We start from the raw sequence: 16880 nt of genomic DNA, 5'->3' as shown, positions 1-16880 counted from the left end.
GCACTGAAAAATATCCTTTTATTCTGAAAATACCAGTGCAGAAACGGAGGCACAGGCTACATTCCTCAGCTGGATGACACGACCCCAGACACCGGTGAAGCTGGTGACAGGAGGTTTAGAAGCCACAGGTACTTGGGTACAACAAAGGGATAGGAACAAGCATCAAAGGGCATCTCTAATTTTAAAAAAGAGACTATTTGTGTTCAAGATACAGTTTCAATCACGCTCAGAGCACAGATCTGGTAAGACGAACGTAAAACATGCTCACGGGTGGCGTAACAGAAGGAAACACCGAAAAGGTCATTGCTACAGGATCTTAGTGTGAAAGAGACCTTGGGAGAACCAAAAAACCCCATTTAACTTCCAGAAGTAAGTTGAGTAGAATACAACAGGCGGCTTCTAATCTACAGTTTGTCCACCAAGCCCTATTGCACAATGCGGATGGACAATTTTCGGGTCTATTTGCTAACGTTATGTTTTAACTAGGTAACCGTACACACCAAAAGCACATAGCAAAGAATCATTTCCCCTGTCGCCTTCCACTAGTTTAGCTAGAAATAATAATTAATAATAAATTAGAAGCAGATCTGCCCAGCATCAAAGAGTCAACAGCATCCTCTGGAAAAAACAAACCCAAACTTATCCTATAGGGGGACTTTTTGGGGAGGGATAATCAATATGCTGTGAGTTTCTCTTTAAAGGTGCCTCAAGCCAGGTCTCCCAGCACTCAGGTAGAAAACTATTCCTTTTTACAGCTGCTTCTCCTTCTATTTGTAAGATCAGAGCATGGTCTGAAACTCCTATGCAACTTTTAATGAAGTTTCTTATATATTCCGATCCTTTAACATGTAAATATGTGTATGACAACCCTTCACCTATTTAGGCTGAGAAAGGAGGATTTGTGGTTGCAAACTGATCCCAGATAAAAATAGCTCATAAAATTAAAGCTTAAATGATTGTCAAGCATAAAATACACCATGTGCCACACTCTCTCAGACATTTCTAACACATATTGCTACACATTAACTCCTAGAGAGCATCTGCTTAAGCCTCCAAAAGCATTGAAGAATAGTCATTAATACTCTCCTGGCCATGTGCAGTTGATGGAATAATTTTCTTCAGGGCTGGGTAATACTTAAAACAACAAGAAGCAACTCATTCACATCTCTATGTTCATGGAGTAGGTACTTTGTGGAGTCTTAATTTTTATACCATTTTAGCTCTACTTGGTTGACCTGACAACAGCTCCTCCTTTCACACGCACTCCAGACTCGATTACACAAGTAACTTCTCCAACTGGTAAATATCAAAGGCCATTTCTCTTATCTACAGCATTTTGTCTTTAGTATCGCGTACAAAAGGTTTTGGCACCGGCGCCCCAAGGTGAAGGCAGCAGAGGATGCGCCAATGCCCACGAGCAGCAATGGCAGCTCAAAGTGTCCTCGCTCCTCCGAGTATTAACCCAGGGGCTGAACTCACTCAATACAAAAGGAGCAGCACCACCAGGCTTTGGCAAAGCAAACAGGCTGGAGAACGGGAGGCGCTGGCATCACCGCGGTGCCACCGAGGTTTTGAGGCCACGTTCTTACATTCGCGCTTAGAAGCGGGAGGACAAAAACACCTGGAGAGTGGGAAGAAGGAGAAGAAGTGGCTGGATTGAAATTGAAGACAAAACCCCTCAGGGTTAAAATACCTGCACTGACATTGAATTTTTAGCATCGCCCTGGATAAAGCGTCCCAGGCTCTTCTCTCCCTGATGCGGGATATCCGGCAGGCTTGCAAACGGGCTGCATTTGTCCTCAAATGCGAACGTTCGAAGACGTAGCATCAAATTTTGCAACAGTGGAATCTGGATTCAAGTTCTAGTGGGATGGGAAGCAATTTTTAGTAAGAGATTATTAACTCTCCTTGCGAAAAAGGAGATAATCTGATGAACAACAGTAGCCACTGAGAATCACTTCTCATGTTCCTCTTAATTTAATAACTAAGCCACCTACCAGGAAAAAGAAACACATTGAAACTCCTCTTCCTCCCCTCCAAACAAAGCTTTGGTGCAAAAACCCTTTGGGCTAATAGATTCATATACATTCATAGATTTCTTCCTATTAAAAAGCACAGAATAAGGATCCATTTCTTGCATTAGCAAGTATATAAATACAAACTAAGCAATGGCTTTTTTACTACAGTCATTTCTGTCGTTCCTGAACCAACCTCGGTGGAGAAACCTTCCTCCAGACCAAACCGCAGCGGGTACCACCGCTGTATATTTGATTTTTAAGTTATTAGTATTCTCAGAGCGCTAATTGCAGCAGGTGGAGAGAGAAATACAAGTAACGGAGCTTTGAGAACCAGGCCTGGGATTTACACACATCATCTGTCGCTTTAGGTTGGGTAAGAGCTTCTGGATGAGCTACACTCGAGCTGCTCCGGGTCAACGCCATGGTTGGCCGGTGGTAATTTAATTTCCTTAGTAACTTCTGTCTTTCCTGTTCAGTGGACAACAAAACGATGCCACAAATTGAAAGACGTCTTTGAAAGCAAGAGCTTTTTTAAATTATGTATACATTCTATGCTACATATTACAAAGCAACACAACGCAACCTGGGTTCAAAGAGAACCCTGAACTTCCAGTGTACGCAGCCAAATACCAACTTACATTCTACCGCTCTACTTCCATCTTCTGCCCGGGAAAACAACCACACCATCTTCTCCACCTATAAAAGGAGCTACACAATATCTAATTGTATAGCAGACACCCTATAGAGCCTATAAGTCGAGGTTCTCACATCTTTACAAGCCAGATTTCTGGCACGGCAGCACAGCTCTTTGGTTACTCCCCCAGTGGCTCCGCGGATGCACCATCTACCCCGTTACCGCGCCAAATGAGCCAAACAGCCTTCGAGGAGCCGCCCATAAAACCTGCTGGTTTTCCAGTAAATTCCCCACTTGTGGGAGGCATGGAGACCTTTATGAGCTCCCAAAGTTTGCGGTTTGGAGGCAAGCAAGGCTGAAAACATTGAAATACAGCGATCTCTCCAACCCAACCAATTTAACTTGATGTGTCAAGCGATCTGTTCCCCCCACCGAGTGATTTTAAAGCAGCTTAAAGCACAATAAGCACAACTAGACCTTTAACTACCACCTGTATACAACCAGACCGGTTATTCTACAAAAAAAGGACAGGGTAGACTCATAAATATACTGTAACTTGGTTTAGAAAATGATCTATACTTATAAATATACTATTTTTTCTCTCTTTCCTGTATTTGCTTGCGATAAGAATAAATCTTTGCCATTGCCCCTTTGGCACAGCGGAGTTTCCACAGCTCAAACAGCCACGAATTCTTCCCTACCTGCAATACGCATAGAGAAAATAAAGCATCAATTCCTCACGTTGAAGAGGGGAGAATAGTTTTAACTAATGGCAAGAAAGTGTTTAATAAAATACAGTTTCTCTCTGTCCTCACAGTCTCTTCTTTATCAGCTGTCCCTGCAGCATCACAATCCCTCTCCATCCTTTTTCCCTGTAACATTCCAATCCCTGCTTGGATTTTTGGCAACACAAGCGACGCTGCACAATTCCCTGATAAGTCCTTTTAAACTGAAACACATTAATTCACCCCAAAAAGCCAAAGCACGCACACCACCCACCGTCTCAGCGATTCAGGCTGGATTCGCTTACTCTGACACCCTAATAGGCCACAGAAAACCGCCTTAGAAAACACACGCTCCCTGATGCACATTAAGACTTAGAAAGAAACAGGATTCTGCGGAAAAACGGCACAGGCCTAGAAAACCACCCACCTCCACTTTAATATCAACACCCTGTGTATGCAGACAAGATTCCCTCTTTTAAAAAAATAAAGCTACTTTCCTCTATTCAATATCCTGATCACCTGAAAATGAACGATGAGGGCTGGGGGGAGCGGGAGGAGGAGGCGGGAGGGTTTGCCACGATGGCACCGGATCGGGAAGAATCATTTCAGCGCGAGAGCCCGGCGGCGACACAACGTCCCTCAGACGCCAGTTCTTTGGAGAAAACCGCGCGATGCCAATAAAACAAGGTAACTCGGCTTCCGCGTGCGGCGTTTGGTGGTAGATCGGCCGCAGGATGACGCGTTCCCGTTGGTTCTCCCAGTTCCAAGGCGCCGTTTAGCAGGCGCATCTCTTCTCCTCCGCTTTGGCCGAATCCAGCTTGGCGGAGCCGGCGCCGTTGGCCGCGTCGGCGCCGGGCGCCTTGTCCACGCACTGCTCCATGCGCTTCATGATCAAGTCCAGCAGCGTGGCCACCGCCTTCTCCACGTGCTGCCCGGTCGCGGCGCTCGTCTCGAAGTACGGGATGCTGCGGACAAAGGAAAAGCTTTACCGGAGGCACTTTAGGCCAACCAAGACTTGAGTCTTTGCTCTACCCGTGGTGGGTTTGGTGGCAATAAAGTGAACGGGGCTGAGTTTTGGGTTGGGCAGAACCCAAACTCAAATGTGTCCTGGCATTTTGAGCTTGATAACACGGTCACATCAGCACAAACCCCGTTAAATCCACAATATTGTCACCTTTTTCAGACAACAAGGTTACAAATTGTTTCGGCAATGAAATTCGGCACAAACTAATTTCTCCTTACTTGGCCGCAGACAACTCTTTAATCATCTTTTAGTGTTTTTAAGTCTGATTTGCTTATTACTCCCCCAGTTTCGCAGGCCCAGTTCTCTCTGAACATCCCTCACTGTCCAATATGGGCAACTAAGGAAAAAAATACACCCTCTTTTTGCCCAAGGAATTATTTACTGACTATATTACGCAGCCATTTTTTGTGGTTATTAATGGAAATAAATACAGAAGGCTCACTAGAATAAGAAAAAGGCCATTAACAGCTTTATTATCTACAGGGAAAAACAAATAAACTCAGTGCTGCTTAGAACTTGACCAAAATCCACAGGTGTCTATGATTCCAAACTAACTAGAAATCAAGTTATAAATACTGTGAGTTGTTTAGTTCGTGGCACTGAGTGTGCAGCTGCCTTTGGTATTTTGTCCTGAACTCTCAGGACAAGCCAAAAATGGAGTTTTCTAGTAAGAATGTTTTATTTCCCATGGATTTGGGCCAAAGTACTAGAACAGGGTGTTTTGTTCTACCTGTTTCCTACTCGAGCAGGTTGACGGGAAAGCGTGACAAGCTGCATTTCACTATCAGTGTGATACCGCAGTGCCTACAGATCTTGGACTTTATGAGTGTTTTGTTCAAGTATCACCAACTACACTTAGTTACAGACTCAATTTACCTTCTGTCATTATTTACTCACCCGTATTTGTCTGCCAGGTCCTTTGCTTGCCTTTCGTTTACCTCCCTTTGGTCTGATAAATCAGCTTTATTACCAATTAAGACGATATCTGGATTCTCACAATATGCGTTGGCTTGCAGCTGACCTGGAAGCAAAGATCAAAAGGAGATAAGAGAAGTGCCTTGGAGACCAAGACTGTTGACAAAATCATTCCAAATGAATTAATTCAATCAATTCTTGCTCCCCACCTCTAAATATCCTCAACTAACCACATGCCAAACACGTTTCCTTGGGTGCTTTCAAACCGAACCCTCGAATTATCAAGATTATCGGGATTATTAGGATTATCAAGAATATGCCCAACACAGTCTATCGTGCAAAATAAGAGCATGTATCATCCAATTTGATGAAGCCCTCACCCCGAATTAGACACATTAGACATAACCCCTTCTTTGAGCGTTCTCCAGCTCACAAACACATGGAGCCTGGCAGCCCAAAATGCACAAGTCAAGCGCTAAAGTTCGACTTACTCATCCAGTTCCTGACATTTAAGAAGCTCTGCTGGCTGGTGAGATCGAACATGAGTAAAAAGCCCATGGCGTCTCTGAAGAACGCGGTGGTGAGGCTTCGGAATCTGAGGGTGGCAGAGGAAAGACAATGCGGCTCTATTAACATCATATAGAGCGAAGCTTTGTTGAACTAAGTTTTAGCAGACGCATGTTCCCTCGGAAGTAAACCCAACATTAATTATTGACTTTAATTTTAGCTCTGATGCATCAACGCTCATGAATCAGTGTGTTAGTAATCGACCCGAGGAAGTTTATACACGAGAATATAAGCGCGGTCAGTGACTAATCTATTAGTTCAAATTCTGCCTGATTGAATCAACAGCAAAGCAGAGAAGGGGTGGGTGAAAGAAAAAAACATATATTGATATTTTATGCCACAAATCCATGCAAATTTAAAAGAAAAAAGTGCTTTCTTGAGCTGAGTACATGACTTGTAGGGTTTAAGGTAAAAAGGGTGCCCCTCACTTTCTAAGAGCAAAACCAGTGTATGTAACTAGGCAGGGGAAGCTTGAGGAAGCAGAACACACACTCCTCCCTTTAGAAAAATAACAGGATGAAATTCAATAGCCACAAGTCAAGAAAGTCTTTGGGAAGAACAAACAACTGCGCACGGAGAAGATGGGAGCAAGTGATTAAATAATCCTGCAAAGGAGGGTTCTGGGCAGTCGGGCTGCGAAAAGGGAAAATTAAAGCCATGTCCTGGTTTGGTTAAAAAACAAGTTTCTCTTGTAGTGAATTTGTCTGTCAGCTAAAGCTTCATATCAGCTGCATTTTCCTGGAGAACCAGATACATGTTTTGGTAGACAGAGCAATGGAATGCAAACTTAGTGATAAGCACAGATTCACATCTGGCGAGAGGGGCAACAAAAAACAGGTGACCAAGGAACCGACCAACTGTGTCTAACATCCCACTCACGTGAATACTTCATCTAAAAGTGGGAGATCACGAGGATCTCATCCCTTTTTCCTTCCTTTTCCCTTTTCCTTATGGCCGACATTAGGAGAGGACCTTGCGAGTTCGTCCCTGCGAACCGAGGCCAGTGACAGACTGAATCCAGCTCCGGGTGGCTGCAGAGTCCAGTCCAGGACTTCGGCTACCAGCTCTGCAGTTGCTGAGACTTTCCAGATTGGTTTTGTATATTTTGTATTATTTTCTCTATTTTATCAGTAGCACTTTTCCAACTCTCTTCTCTCCGTCCTCCTTTCCCTCCCGATCGCCTGTGCTTAGCGGGAAGGGGGGAGTGAGGGTTAACAATACATCTGCCACGGTTTCTTGTCACCCCGCAATCAAAACCCTCGACAAGCCATCGCAGTATTGCTGCTTCAAGGGGAATAACCTGAAGGCTTCATCCAAATTAATCAGAACCTGCCTTACCCAAAAATGTGAACTACAAGCACGAGGCGCTTAGGTAGGTTCTGTGGTATCTTCCAGAGCTTAGGAAGGTATTACAAACCCAATATTAACTAATAACCCGTGTGTGCAGGCATGAGGTGGGGAGCACATCACCCTCGGTTCTTCCAGTCTTGTTTTCTGAGCTCCTCTGATCACAGCATCAGAAAAACTGGATTTTCCACCTGAAAATACCCCAAAAAGCAAAAGCCTTTGGGGTGTTTTGCACGGAGCTGAAGGTGGTTACCTTTCCTGGCCGGCCGTGTCCCAGAGCTGGAGATGGACCTTGAAGGCCTTTCCTGGAGATCCATTTGGTCCCTGGCGGTTGTACACCTACCAAGAGAGGTACAGATCACACCTAAACCCCCAAAACCTTCTACTTTGCGCCAGCGATGAGTTCGAAGTTCTGCCCTTTAGTAAAAGGCAACTCTGGCCTCTAAAACCACTTCAGAGGCTGCTCGTAATGATGTTTAAAAACCCCGGAGCCACACGAAACGCCCGGGAAAGTTGCACTTTGAAGATAATTTGGTCATGTTTAGGACGTTAAATTAGATCCTAATTCTTTAAAGCTTGGCCTAGCGCGCTGTGTTCTGTGTCATGGCTGTACAGTGGATTAACTACTATTACAAAAAGCTATTTTTTCTTCATTAACTTCTGTGGGGCACTAATGACTTCCTCCCCAACTGCACATTCATGATGCTTAAAGGAATCACAGCACCTTTTGCTGGGGCTCAATTCCTTATTAAACAGCAACAGGGGCGAAAATCAATGGATCAACCGCACCAGGTGTGCGAATTAAATATTACATGTGTGATCAACAAGGTATCTCACACAGTCATTTTTTAATGTGACTTTTACGTACCAGAACAACACATTTAACCTTTTGGATCTCTTTCTTACAAGATAATTCATTAGACCTTTAAGTCATTTCAAGGCTGGTAAGTCCATGTAAGATGTAGTTTCTCCTGCACTTCTAAACTATCTTACCGCAAAATGTCAAGAGTGGAAAATCAGTAATTAGTAATTATTCGACTCAGGTGATGAGCTGGTGGAACCTCCTTGTGCTTTGCTTGTTTATTTAATAAACTCAGCTGAAGCTTCTGTGCTGCTTAAGTGTCTGGTTTTTCTATTTAAACTCTATACTTGGGCCCCTTAATCCAGCGTTCATAATTAAGCCAAAAACTAGCCCAGACAACCCATTATCACAGGCTAAACCCGCAGGAAGAGAAGCAATATTACATCAAATGCATAGAGAAAGATGAGACACGAGCCAACTCACCACTCGTTTTTCCCGAAAGTCTATCCCTACCGTCGTGATGAATTTGGGATTAAACTTGTTATCGGTGTATCTGTACAGGAACGTTGTTTTCCCGACCCCAGAATCTCCGAGGGCCAGGAGTTTGATCAGATAATCGTAGTCTCCATCAGTCATAGTGCTAATCTTGAGGAACCTATGGAAAGAGGAGAAAACAAGGAGGTATGAAACCCAGGGTCAAATCCTTCTGCTCCAAGTCCTTTATTATGAGCTTGAAGAAAATCGGTAGTGAAGAAACAGGCGTACAAAAGAAAACTTGGACACAACAGGGGACATTCACAGGGTTCAAGTTCTAACCAGCATCACATTAAATTATCACGGCTATGGATTCTTATCTTGAAAGAATCATAGAACGTCCTTGGTTGGAAGGGACCCACAAGGATCAATCCAAGCCCCAAATTCACACTATAGGTTTGAAGGTGTCGTCCAAGCGCTTCTTGAAAAATATTCGATGTCTTGAAAAATACTCAATACACCAAATATATCGCTTCTTGAAATAAGCTGCTCGAGCAGAGCATCTTCCAAGCCTGACACCCTTTCACCAAGCAGGTTCTTAATTCTTTTGTATTACCCTAAACGTCAAGGTCTCGCCATTGTATTGACTTTGTTATGAAGCTCCAGAGGGGAAGGAAAGGGGCCGCACGCAAGAAATACATCCACAAAGTATTGGTTTGCGTGTATGAAACCTGGAATCCTATGAACCACCACCTGGTTTCTCAACGTGATTTAAGCCTTCTCTTTTCTCCCCGTTAATCCTCGGCGTATAGTAAAATCCGCTCCATTCGGAGCCTAATTATTGTGGTCTCCGGGCGGGAGACCCCGGGCCGTATCCCATTCACAACCCCGCCGCTTGTTGCCACACAAGCCCTTCATTTCCATCAGAATTCAAATCTAACTTGGGGAGCGTTTCAATTAGCGAGTCCTGACCCGCTGTGACTCAACGACTCAACTAAACCGAGTCCGATTATCCCGTGTTTCAACAGCTTTCAGTCCCATTGTGCGAGGTTTATACCTTGGATATTGAGCCACCCAGAGAGGCGGGACGAGCTCTTCAGAAATACATCTTCTGATAATAAAAGTTTAATAAACCCGCAGATAAAGCCCCTGATCTGACAGGGAAAGGCCAGAGCACCAACACAACAACCTCACAGAGATGAATTCAGCGTCTTTAATCCCTTCCAGAACACCCCAAACTTGCTGCAAGGCAACACTGAGCAAGCGGAACGTGGAGAGCATCAAAATCAAAGTATTTTTGATCGATGCAATAACAACAGTCAACCAACCAGAAAAACAGAAGTATCTTGGGAGGTGATTCTCCGCCTATTGCTGGTAATACAAATGATTAATTTGGGATTAAACCCTCCTCCCATATACCCACGTTTTATCCCAGCACAGGCTGCTTTTCCTGTACAAAAATCACACACCACGTCTGAACCACAGCAAGGACCCTCAATGGAGGAGGTTTGGGGTTCTGAAAGAGCCTTTATTTCAAGAGACTGCGCATCTAATCGGATTGATTGATTAATCTTGAGTGATTATTCTGTTCCGCCCCTATTTATCGGTCCCTAAGTACAGCGTGAATGATGATTTCAAACCTGCCGCTTGCCAGCAGATACTCCAGGGAGTATTTTCTCGATAGAGAGCGACAGCTTCACATCAACCAATCGAACCTTCAGACGCTCAGCCAGGAAAATCAATGCTCCCATAGACCCAGCGCACGGAAAAGGACGCGGAGAACAGTTTTAAGCCCATTTTTCTTCTTCTGTTTGTAGTATGTTCCGTAAAAACTGGGAGGAAGGTAATTCATTGAAATCTAAATTGCTTTGCTCACGCATTTTCTCCTTGATTGAGAGTTGCTGGGAGGGGTTTGACAATTCCATAAAGGGAATATCAAGGAAAGGTCAGGTGTGCAATGAGAGAAAAGCCAGTTCCAGAGGATTAGGTTTTATTTCCCTCGCCACACTGCGAGTTAAATGCCAACAAACAAAGATCTCATAGAAATAGCAAAACGCAGGATCTGAACTCCCAGTGCACACATTGTACCAGCAGCTGGGCAGCCAGAGATTCATCCCCTCTGCAGCAAAATAAATCAGCACCTGTTCTATTCACCCCAGGCTTTATTTTTCAATAGCGAAATGGTAACGCAAATGTCGGTGCTGTCCTGAGGGCCAGCTCGGGGATGACTAGATCCTGGCTTTTAAAACCTTGGCTGCCATCCTCAAGATTCTGACCGGTATTAATCCACCTATAGGGTGAAGAACTAAACTCGAGTCCTCTGGTGCCCTCAAAACCCCCCAACCTGTTACTCTCTTGCTGTGGGCCGACTTCTCTGGACAATGGAGCATCCAACAGAGAAGCCCAGATCATTAACATCCTGCTCATTAACACAGTCGCATTAGATACCTCTTCCCGAGCAGGGAGAACATTGAGGACCACGTGCCATGCAAAGTAGAGCAGGTAGAGAATAAATGCAACAGGGCACTATCACAAGTCCTTCCTGAGCAGAAGGAAGAGACAGGATGGAGGATTAAACTCCGTCCAGCCATCCCACCATCACACTATAATTTATCTGCAATCATCTGCCAAAAAGAGCCTCGCAGCTGCCAACTAAATGGCCCACGATGAGCCAAACAGTTTTCCCCCTCAAAAACCCCAAATCAAGCAGCTCACTGGAGGTGAAATGAAGCTTCTCTGCTCCAACCCAGCCGCGCATCGCAATCTCCATCCAGGAGCCATCGAGATGTACCAAACGCTGGCACGAAATCAATGGTATCTTTTCATTGTCCTCCTCGCAGCGGGACGTTTTCTGGCTCCGCTGCCTCGCACACGCTCGGGGCTTCGCTATAAAAAAGACTCTTGGCAAACAAGTCACGCTCTACTCTCCTTTAGTAAACCAGGATCCTCTTTTTAATCAAGAAATACATACGGAACACGCAGCATTTGAGAAGTTCTTTAGATATACGGACTTTGAGCTTTCAACCGCTCGAGCGCACCTGAACGTGACTCCATAGGTAAGAAGGTGCGCTGGGTACCACGCTCCCCACTGCTCCGCATGCCCTGCAGAGGAGCCAGCAGGACTTCAAACCCCCTTTGGACTCATGAGAAGCCTCCGCTCACAATAAAACGCACTCAAAGCTCCGAATACCGCTTCCCAAACAGATGGGGGAACACCAGAGGCTTCCTAAGCTAGAACCCATTGGCATCGCCGCACGTTTATTCCGAATAAACCAGGATCAGCACTGGCATGTCCATCACACCCCCACACTGTTTCGGGTTCTCCTGTCACCCAGCGAGCTCCGCCACCCCGAATTGTACTTAAAGAGGAGCACTGAATCCATCCCAGCCGATGCAACGACACCGCCTGGAAACTCTCGCTACATCCGCAGCAAATACACATTTACCTTCGCGTGGGCAAGGGAGCACTGTGACTAATTCAGCAGGAATCAATATGAAAAATACATGCAATGCAAAGAAGAAAAGGCCAAGACAAGGACTGCGCCCAGTGTCACCAGGAGCTTTATCACCACACTTCCCTGGTGCCTTTTCCCTCCGGGCCAAACACGCAGCACAAGGTGAGTCACAACACAAGCGATCGCACACATTTCCCTTTATTTCACCACCCCGAAAACCTGCTTGGTCACTACGGGGATGAGTTGTGGGCTGTGCCACAGCGGGTCCACATTGAGCACACAACCCCGTCTCGCACGCTCGATTGACCGCACAAACACAACGGTGCCGCTGAGCAGAAAATAACCACCGCTTACCAAATACACAAGCCAGAAATGGACTTTGCACAAGGAAGCAGAATCCTGCCACCGTAACGTAACCCAGACGGCGAATACTCTAACCTTTCATTCACATTTCCAAAAGGAAAACAAGCGCGGGAATCAATGACATTTAAAGGAACGTATTCAAGCCAGTAGGAGGAAGTTTCAGCGGCTCAGCGAAACCAACAAATCTTATTAAATCATAGAAATCACAGCACTACCTTTGAGGAAGTCCCGAAGTCGTATGAGCCCAGGTTCAAAGGACAAAAGGGGCTGTGGGGATGGCTGCCCCGAGGTCGGGGTCACATCCCGAGTTCAGGGTCACGTCCCAAGTTCAGGGTCACGTCCCACCCTGTGTAGATTCCCCATGGATTGAACCCTCCAGGTCTCTCCTGCTCTTTTGAAGGCAAGCCAAAACTCCCCTTCATTATGAGACTGAGCTGTCTGCCTGCCATCAATTCAATGAAAATTGATGAGCTAATATAGTTATCTGCAAGACATGAAGTGGGCTGGAGCGGCTTTTTAGCTGCAGAAGCGTGGTATCATTAGCCATACTTCATCTCTCCCTGACCTTATCAAATCCACCTTTTGAATGCAAAGCTCATCATCAATCTCTTGCAGGACTCCTCTGACCAAGCCCAGCCTTTGCCACCAAGCTCGGGACCGTTACGCTGTTTCTCCTCCAGATCTCTAGTTAAATTTCGGAAGCCTGCTGTGCCGATGAAGATTCCAAACTGGGTGATGACGCCTAAAAGACCTGGATGTTTGCCGGCTCCTCGTGTTTTTTATACCACCACCCTTGTGCCCGCGTACGTGGCTCAATATGTGCAACGAACAGCGAGCAACACAGTGAAGAGCAAAGGGGTGGGTGGTGGCAAGTCAGCTCCGCAGGTCACAAACCCTGTCCTGATAGCTGGAGTTGGGCCCTGATGCTACAGAACAGCATCGCTCTGCTCACCAGCCACGCTGCTTTAGTTACTAAGGCCAAAGGCTGGCTGATAAAGCTCTGGTTTAATACTTGGGATCCTTTCTAAGCTCCTTCCAATGGCATTTTCAGAAGACAGGGCTGACTATGATCATCATTAGCCCTCTAATTGATCCCCAAATCAAACCTGTCTTTTGGAATTTCCATCCTATGCTGCCTATATGTGCTGGAATATGAATGGGATTTCCATTCTATGCTGCCTATACGTGCTGGAATATGAATGGAATTTCCATTCTATGCTGCCTATACATGCTGGAATATGAATTTCCATTCTATGCTGCCTATACGTGCTAGAATATGAATTTCCATTCTATGCTGCCTATACGTGCTGGAATATGAATTTCCATTCTATGCTGCCTATACGTGCTGGAATATGAATGGGATTTCCATTCTATGCTGCCTATATGTGCTGGAATATGAATGGGATTTCCATTCTATGCTGCCTATATGTGCTGGAATATGAATGGGATTTCCATTCTATGCTGTCTATACGTGCTGGAATATGAATGGGATTTCCATTCTATGCTGCCTATACGTGCTGGAATATGAATGGGATTTCCATTCTATGCTGCCTATACGTGCTGGAATATGAATGGCATTTCCATTCTATGCTGCCTATATGTGCTGGAATATGAATGGGATTTCCATTCTATGCTGCCTATACGTGCTGGAATATGAATGGCATTTCCATTCTATGCTGCCTATATGTGCTGGAATATGAATGGCATTTCCATTCTATGCTGCCTATATGTGCTGGAATATGAATGGGATTTCCATTCTATGCTGCCTATATGTGCTGGAATATGAATGGGATTTCCATTCTATGCTGCCTATATGTGCTGGAATATGAATGGGATTTCCATTCTATGCTGCCTATATGTGCTGTACCCAGGGCTGTGCAGGGGCTTGCAGGACAAACAGGGAGGCTTTGCCCTGGCTTTGCACACTCAGTTCACACCTGCTCCCATAGAACACCGCACAGGTCAATAGACTTGATTGCACTTCATCAAAAAGCCCTTTGCAACCCTCTTGCTGTCCGGAATCCGAAAATGCATGCCTATTGTTCCATATTGCTTAGGACAAGCTCGGCAAGTTCTAACACTTTGGGTGTCCTTTTAAACAATGGTGGCAATAATCAGTAGCCACAATGGCAGCTACACCTCCCTCCATACAATAAAGCAGATTTCCACTCCAATTAAATAAAAAAGTACAACCCTGAGCAGAACTGTTTGGCTTGGCAAATAATCCCATCCCATTGATCGTGGCTCTTTAAGGGCTGCGAATTGTAAAGAAGGTGCCTCGAGATAGAAAGTCAATAGCTCTAACAAGCTAATGGCTATTAGACATTTAAATCAGCGCTTTTGAAGCAGTAAATCATTTCTTCTTTCTCCGGCAGACAATCTTATGTGAGCGCTGAGGCAATCTGATTATTCCACGAAAGGTTTTAGGAATTAAAGTCCATTGTACTGCCCAAGCACCAATTGGTTATCCCAGGAGTTTTAACCCCTTAAAGGCACAGAGAGGAGTCATTTCTCTCTTCTCGCACCCATTTAGCTCCCTGGGATATGGCTCATGCACCACAAGCAAGATCAGCCCTGACTTCTATCACTCTCACCTGTGGGAACCAGCCAGTTCTTCCAGATTCTACAGGAAACATAAAGCTCCTTCCTCAATATGAAATCTCAAGATTACACGGTCCACTCTCTACCAGGCATTGCAGAATGATTCACTGCTTGATAAACCTGCTGCGGCTTAGATCACACAAACTCTCCATTTCCATGCTGTCTTGGCCATTTCATAACGCTGCACGAACCAGAACAGAGCATATTGCAGCTTCATCTCAGCTGTCGGATGCGAACACGTCCACCCAGGCCACCAAGCTCACCAGGGGACAAGGACCCATTGTCCTTTGTCCTGATGCCACCCAAATCAACCCCAAACCTGCTGCGTTGTGCTGCTGCCAAAACCGCTTCCCCACGTCCCGCTTCAACACCCGAAACGCAAAACTTTGCTGAATTACTCGGGATTACTTTGTTTCTCAATGAAAGAGCAAATCAAAGCCTCGTAGGGAACACACGCAATATATAAGTTCTGAGAGCAAATACCTGCCGTGCAACAACAGGAAAACCAGCTTGGAAAATCCAGGCTGCAATGTATCAACAGTGAGAAAGCTTCTCCCAGGGAAAAAATCAACTACGATCCAGTTGTCACAAATGCAAATTGTGCCTTTCTCCCACCTGCCTGCAAGTATGCAATTCATTTTACCTGGGGCATTTGTATTTAATGCCTACAGCTCATAGCATAGAGCTACTTGAAAGGAACTTTTATAAAAGGGCTCAGACGATGCAAACTATGAGTGTGCTGCTCTGTCCCTGCCTTCCTCCTCCTGCCACAGCCGCTCAGCTCAACTCTGCACCAGTCGTGCTTGGCTTTGAACTTAACGACCAAATCTGCCTCTGTGATCCCTGCAAAATGTGTACAAGGCACCTCTCCGCAGTAATCACATCTAATAGCTATAGAAGAGTATTGCTGGAACAATATGAAGTTCAGGGTGTTTCTTTTTAAATTCATTTTTCCGTGAAAAAGCGCATTCATCTGATCTTTTTATAGCCGTCATTTTCTATTCCCACCTCACCCCCCCACCCCAATTAGGGAGCGACGGCAGACACGGCGCCGCTCAAACGTGTCTGCTGGCGGAAGAACTATTTTCGGAGCACCTATATTTGGCCATTCCGGCCCCAAAGTGCCTGGTTACCAATTCCCTTCTCGCTTTGCATCCACCCCCCGTTTCCACGCACCATTCACCGGCAGCTTCACGCCGCCCTTCCCCTTCGCTTACAGTCGCTAACCTGCCAGCTCGAAACGCGGGATACGACAGAAATACACGCTCCACAGGGTCGCGATACATGTCATGAGAACACTGTCGCGACAGCGGCCGCGTGCCGGGGGGACACCCCGCGGTGTCCAGCCGCCCGGCTCCGCGCTCACCTCCCCCGGCCGATCCCAACCCGCCGCCGGGCTCCATCTTCCCCTCCCTCCGCACACGGAGCCGCATGGCCGCCGCCAAGCCCCCGCTTCCCCCGCAGCACAGACCTGTTCTCGGGAGCCTCTGTCCTGGGCGGTGCGGGGCCGGGCGCGGAGCAGCTCCCGGTGCGGGGCCCGGCGCGGAGCAGCTCCCGGTGCGGGGCCCGGCGCGGGGCTGGGGCGGAGCAGCTCCCGGTGCGGGGCCGGGCGCGGAGCAGCTCCCGGTGCGGGGCCCGGCGCGGGGCTGGGGCGGAGGCGGCGCTGCCGGGCCGGGCTCACGGATGTGGGCGCTCGGCCCGGGGCCCAGGCTGGCGGCTGCGGGGCGGGGCCGGGCCGGGAGGAGGGGCCGGGCGCGCCGTGGGGAAAGCGCTGCCCGACACGGGTGAGTGGGAGGCGTGGAGCCGGTGCGAGCGGGGAGCGGGGGGGGACGAGCCCGGGGGGGGTGCCGGTGCAGCTGCGAGCGGGTCAGGGTGAACCCTCGGGGAGCAGGAGGGGTCTCGAACAATCCCAGAATGTCGGGGGTTGGAAGGGACCTGGAAAGCTCATCCAGTGC

General features: G+C 46.7%; 1 protein-coding gene across 1 annotated transcript; it reads right to left on the bottom strand.

The window, feature by feature from the left end:
* Positions 1–4: 4 nt before the first annotated feature.
* RAB27B (RAB27B, member RAS oncogene family) lies at positions 5–16444 on the bottom strand. Its single transcript, XM_082074720.1, has 6 exons — positions 16397–16444; positions 8516–8687; positions 7484–7569; positions 5808–5911; positions 5299–5422; positions 5–4342 (listed from the first exon to the last, which is right to left on the bottom strand). Exons 2-6 carry the CDS (start codon positions 8666–8668, stop codon positions 4153–4155), a joined length of 657 nt encoding a protein of 218 aa, XP_081930846.1. The 5' UTR covers positions 8669–8687; positions 16397–16444; the 3' UTR covers positions 5–4152.
* Between the last annotated feature and the right edge of the window lie 436 nt (positions 16445–16880).

The sequence above is a fragment of the Streptopelia decaocto genome (assembly GCF_964273445.1).
Source record: "Streptopelia decaocto genome assembly, chromosome: Z".
Classification (NCBI taxonomy): domain Eukaryota; kingdom Metazoa; phylum Chordata; class Aves; order Columbiformes; family Columbidae; genus Streptopelia; species Streptopelia decaocto.
Note: the sequence above shows the minus strand (reverse complement) of the source record. Positions and strands in the feature narration are given on the sequence as shown.

Coding starts and splice junctions, on each gene's coding strand:
- RAB27B (XM_082074720.1), bottom strand. CDS start 8,668: ATGACTGATGGAGACTACGATTATCTGATCAAACTCCTGGCCCTCGGA. Junction 5,912..7,483: donor GACACGGCCGGCCAGGAAAG/GTAACCACCTTC, acceptor TGCCACCCTCAG/ATTCCGAAGCCTCACCACCG. Junction 4,343..5,298: donor GACCTGGCAGACAAATACGG/GTGAGTAAATAA, acceptor CTTTGTCCGCAG/CATCCCGTACTTCGAGACGA.